The 5,838-nt window shown below is 39.2% G+C and overlaps 1 protein-coding gene across 1 annotated transcript in view; it reads left to right on the top strand.

The window, feature by feature from the left end:
• SMARCC1 (SWI/SNF related, matrix associated, actin dependent regulator of chromatin subfamily c member 1) overlaps positions 1-5,838 on the top strand; it is a 165,759-nt gene that overhangs the window by 15,534 nt on the left and 144,387 nt on the right. The window contains exon 3 of the mRNA XM_023515929.1: positions 3,703-3,772. Within this exon, the coding sequence (XP_023371697.1) occupies positions 3,703-3,772 (70 nt within the window). The remainder of the gene's footprint in view (positions 1-3,702; positions 3,773-5,838) is intronic.

Here is a 5,838-nt window from a genome sequence, read left to right as displayed (position 1 = left end):
AAAAAAAAAAAAAAAAAAGAGTAGACATACTTTATGTATAACTTGTTAATATTTACTGTATCTCTTGTGCTCTGAAAATTAGAAGACATTGCCATTCTTTTGGAAAGAATACAATTTACTGGTTATTTAAATAGGACCTGACAGCAAGATGCTAGCTTGAATAATTTTCCTAGTTTGATTTCTGATCTTCAGTTTTCCTATTCTGAAAGTTGATTGCATTGTACATTAGAGTTCATCAGACCTGTGGAAACTGACTTATGCTAACCATTCTTTCAAAGGACTGAATTGAAGTGCAAAATAGAAATTAATAAATTTATTTTTATTTGTTTGAGACAGAGTCTCTGTCGCCTAGGCTATAGTGCATTGGCATCACCCTAACTCATAGCAGCCTCAACTTCCTGAGTAGCTGGGACTACAGGCTTCCACTACAATTACCAGCTCATTTTTCTATTTTTTTTTTTGGCAGTTTTTAGCCAGGGTCCATGTGTGGCTGGTGCCTTATTCCTTTGAGCCACAGGCACCGCTCTCATTTTTCTATTTTTAGTAGAGATGAAATCTCACTCTTGATCAGCCTGGTCTTGAACTCCCAAGCTCAAGCAGTCCTCCTGCCTCAGCCACCCAGAGTGCTAGGATCATAGGCATGAGCTATTGTAACTGGCCAGAAATTAATAAATTTAAAATGAGAAAAGATCTTCTATAGGGAGGCAACAGTCAAATCATCTGATAAGCACAACCTATCTCTGCAGGATATTTATATGATAAGCCACATTACATCAAATTTGAGTGGCTTATTATCCCTCTCCTGAGTATTTTGTCCTAATAGTGCAGTTAGGTAGAAGTCTGTATCAAAAAAGCAGACAATCCCAGCCAGGGACAGCAGCTCACCTATAATCCCAGCAGTTCAGGAGGCTGAGATGGGAGAATTGATTGAGCCCAGGAGTTCAATGTCAGCCTGGGCAATATAGAGAAACTGTTCTTCAAAAAAAAAAAAACCAAGAAAATTAATGAAGTGTGGTGTGGCATTTACTTGAGAGGATTTCTTGACCCTAGGAGTTAAAGGTGATAGTGAGCCATGATTATATAATTATATAACAACCTGGGTTGTAGACACCAACCTTGTTTCTGTACACATGCAAACCCCTGGGTAATCCATGTGTTTTTGAAATACACTGATAAATAATGCATGAGTTAAAGGAGAAATTACAACTAAAGTAGAAAATCTTTAGAATTGAATTGTAATGAAATGAAAAATACGTAGTAAATCTACTTGTAGTGGACATTTATATCTTTAAATGCATATATTAGAAAGAAGAAAGATCAGAAATAGTTATATAAACATGTGTTTTTTTTTTTTTTTTTTTTTGAGACAGAGCCTCAAGCTATCCCCCTGAGTAAAGTGCCATGGCATCACAGCTCATAGCAACCTCCAACTCCTGGGCTCAAGCGAGTCTCCTGCCTCCGCCTCCCAAGTAGCTGGGACTACAGGCGCCCGCCACAACGCCCGGCCATTTTTTGGTTGCAGCCATCATTGTTGTTTGGTGGGCCCGGGCTGGTGTATGTGGCTGGCGCCTTAGCCGCTTGAGCCACAGGCGCCGAGCCTACAAACATGTTTATTAAGAAATAGAAAATAGGGCGGCGCCTGTGGCTCAGTGGATAGGGCACCGGCCCCATATACTGAGGGTGGCGGGTTTAAACCTGGCCCCGGCCAAACTGCAAACAAAAAAAAAATAGCCAGGCATTCTGGTAGGTGCCTATAGTCTTAACTACTTGGGAGGCTGAGGCAAGAGAATCGCTTAAGCCCAGGTATTGGAGGTTGCTGTGAAGTGTGATGCCACAGCACTCTACTGAGGGTGATAATCTGAGACTCTATCTCTACAAAAAAAGAAAGAAAGAAAGAAAATAATGCCAAGTACAGTAAGTAACTCATACCTATAATCTTAGCATTCTTGAAGGCTTAGGGAAAAGAATCCTTTGAGTCCTGGAGTTGGAGACCACGCTGAGCCAGAGGGAGACCCTGTCTCTAATAAAAATAGAAAATTTAGTTGGGTGTGGAGGTGCATGCCTATAGTTGTAGCTACTTGGGAGGCTGAAACAGGAGAATTGCTTATGTCTAGGAGTTTGAGTTTTCAGTGAGCTGTGATGCCATTGCATTCTAGCCCTGAGACAGAGTGCGACCCTGTCTCAAAAAGAGTGAGAGAGGGATGCACAATCTTTGAAGATAGTTTCAGTACATAAAAAGGCAACCTAAAGACTGGTCAGTTTATGTAGTGTGGATTTAGAAAGGTCTATTAGATCCTTTATCTTTTTTCTCTGGTATGTTGGGATATGAAGTTAAGGAACAAGGCCTGATTCTTTACTTTCTTTCAAGATAATAAGGTAAGCAGTTGGCTATTTCAAAAAGAGCACAGCCACCTCAGCTTCATGACCTTAGTGAAACTGGGGCTATTTTCCATTGAAGCTGACCCTGAGAAGTTGATTTTACTTAGCTGATTTACTTAGTTACCTTTTTGCTTTTTTTTGAGTTTTTAGGTACCTACTTCAAAATTTCCCTCTTACTACTAGGAACAAGTTTTCTAACCTAAATTCAGACTATTGAAGACCATGCATCATGACCAGTTCTAAAATCTAGAGGGAATTAACTCTGATTAAAATCATTAAGAATCATTTCATTGGCTCTGCGCCAGCCACATATACCAAGGCTGGTGGGTTGGAATCCAGCTGGGGCCAACTGCAACAAAAAAAATAGCTGCGTCTTGTGGCGGGTGCCTGTAGTCCCAGCTGCTGGAAGGCTGAGGCAAGAGAATCACTTAAGCCCAGGAGTTTGAGGTTGCTATGAGCTATGAGGCCATGACACTCTACCAAGGGCGACATAGTAAGACTCTGTCCCTCCCCCCCCCCAGCCAATAAAAGAATCGTTTCATTAAATAATTTGTACCTGTCTTTGAAAAGGAAACCTGAAAGAAAAATATCTATATAGCATGTGATTACCTTGCTCACACTTTTGTTTGCAGAGCTAAACAGGTATGTGACAATTTACAGAATGACATAAATGGTATTATAGCTAAAAGTTTTGATGTCACACTAGAAAGCATATAGTTAATACACCAGAGAAAGTGAATCAGGAGGAAGTAGCCCATCAAGGAGAAGAAGCATGACTTATATCTTGAAAGATATATAATAATTGCAAAGCCTCACAGAAAATTGAATGGGAAGTTCTTTATAGGATTTGAAGCATTATTATAATGGTGATTGTGATTTGTGTATAAGAGAGACAACTGTAGCTAGATGGAAAGGGAGTATTTTACTGCAGTGAATAGTTGATTTTATCAAGAGTGCTAGATAGTGGACTTCTACTCTAAAGTCTGAATGAGCATCCTGAGAAATTTCTCTTGAATCCTGAATTTAAAAACTACTTTTATTAGCTGGGTGTTGTGGCAGGTGTTTGTAGTCCCAGCAACTTGGGCGGCTGAGGCAAGAGAATCATTTAAACCCAAGAGTTTGAGGTTGCCATGAGCTGTGATGCCACGACACTGTACTGAGGGGAACACAGTGAAACTCTGTCTCAAAAACAAAAAAGAAACCACAGAAGCCCTTCTTTTAAATTGCTCATTACCAAACTAAAAAGTCTTAGTAATAATTAAGGCTAAGTCATAGTTTATTCAATTATTTTGTTAGTTTGACTAAAGTTTTTTTCCCTTTCAGAAGAATGGTTGAGACCAGTGATGAGAAAAGACAAGCAGGTGTTAGTGCATTGGGGCTTTTACCCAGACAGGTAATGTAGATACACTCTGAGATCTGGTATAATGATTTTTGTCAAAGCAAGTCTCACTTATGTATAGCTTTACTATATGAGTAGAGAGAACGTTGTGGATTTGTGTTGTCGTTACTGTTACTGAGGTGTGTGTGTGTGTGTGTGTTTTTTTTTATTGATGAGGTCTCTGTTGTATGCAGGCTGGATTACATTTGCATGATCATAGCTCATTGTAGCCTTGAACTTCTGAGCTAAGGTGATCCTCCTCCTGCCTCAGCCTTCTGAGTAGCAGGGATTACAGATGAGCATGCCACCATGCCTGGGTGTTGCCATGTTGCCTGGGCTCAAGTAATCTTCCAACTTCAGCCTTCCAAAGTGGTAGCAAGCATTACAGGAATGAGCCACCACACCCAGCCCATATTGTCTTTTTATACAGATTGAGTAAATTAGAACTAAATCATCATCTTCTGAATCATAATTTGACTACTCGAAAGTGAACTAACTCAAATGATCCTACTACCTCCTAAGTAGCTGAGACTATAGGTGTGTATCACCATGCCCAGCTTACCAGGCTAGAGTGAATTGATGTCATCATGGCTCACTGCAACCTTGAACTCCTGGGCTCTAGTGGTCCACCTACCTCAACCTCTAGAATAGTTTAGGACTATAGGCATGTGCCACCACACCTAGCTAATCTGTAAATTTTTTGTAAAGATGAGGTCTCACTATGTTACTTAGGCTGGCAGCTTACCTTTAAAATAATAATACTTGAGTCAAGTGCTATCTGTAAAGCACTCTGGTCATAAGGCTTTAAGTCAGTATCCTTGGCACTACAAAAAACAACTTTCGATGTTATAACCACTATCATGGGAAAGCAGTTTGCCATTTGAAACACTTAGATGGAAATTCAAATTTATGAGAAGCTACTTGTATAGGGTTGATGTAAATTTTATACCATTTGTACTAGCCTGATCACTAAACTTTTCCTTATGTGTCACATAAGAAGTAGTAGTTAGCACAAATTTTGTCTTCTCAAGAGGCTTTGTTAGTTTACTATTAAAAATTAACTATGGCATGTACACTGACTTGTTATTTACATTACATTTTTTAATCAAGACTTGAAGACTATAACGATATCATTTTTTTCTCTTTATTATAATTTTATTTAGTGTACTTAATTGGAAAAGGAACCTTTTTTCTGGTTCATGTTTTAGTGTTGTTATCTTACCAGAGTGCTGTTAATAAATAAGCAGAGTTGTCTTGGTTTCAGATGTTTTTGAATTGACTTCTGCGTAGTGGCTAAAGTAGCTTATAGTTTTTATTATTTTATTTCATTTAGATGTCTTAAATTTTGCTTGGTTTTTTAATTCATTGGTCAGTATTATTGACATAATCAAAGGTTTCAGCTTGGTAGTGAATTTTATACCTATTTCAGCATTGTGTTGGAATATGTGGAATGATTTATATCAGTGAGTTGGAGCTCATTGTAAGAGGATCTTTGAGCAAAGAGATGTGAAGAAATAAGGAAGTAAGCTATATGGATATCTAGATAGTGGGAAACATTCCAGGCAGTAGGCAGCAGTATGTGTAAAGCATATGCAGACTTACTGGTATATTTTGGAATAACGTCAGTATAGTCAGTGGGGCTCAAGTATAATAACATCAGTAAAGAGTGAAGACTAGGAGATGGGGTCTGATTTATAGTCATAAGATCAGATCTTGAGGTCTTTGTGAGCCACTATTAGGATTTTTTATTTTCTCTCTGATAAGGTGGGCTCTGTTAGAAGATTTTGAGTAATGAGTGATGTGGTCCAACTTAATTTTCAAAAAGATCACTCTGGTTGCTGTGTGGGTTCTTGAGAGGGCTAATGGTAAAGGTAAGGGAGGACGGTGAGTAGAGTGGAGGAGTAAGAAGTATAGAAATTCTGGACATACTTTGGAGGTAGAGCTGATAGAATTTGCTTATGGTGGCTCGGCGCCTGTGGCTCAAGTGGCTAAGGTGCCATCCACATACACCTAAGGTGGCGGGTTCAAATCCCCAGTCCCGGCCCGCCAAACAACAATGATGGCTGCAACCAAAAAATGGC

This window comes from Otolemur garnettii, unplaced genomic scaffold (assembly GCF_000181295.1).
Source record: "Otolemur garnettii isolate 467f Iridium unplaced genomic scaffold, OtoGar3 scaffold00082, whole genome shotgun sequence".
In the NCBI taxonomy this organism is placed as follows: Eukaryota; Metazoa; Chordata; class Mammalia; order Primates; family Galagidae; genus Otolemur; species Otolemur garnettii.
The sequence above is the reverse complement of the archived record's forward strand: the minus strand, read 5'-3'. Positions and strand labels throughout refer to the sequence as shown.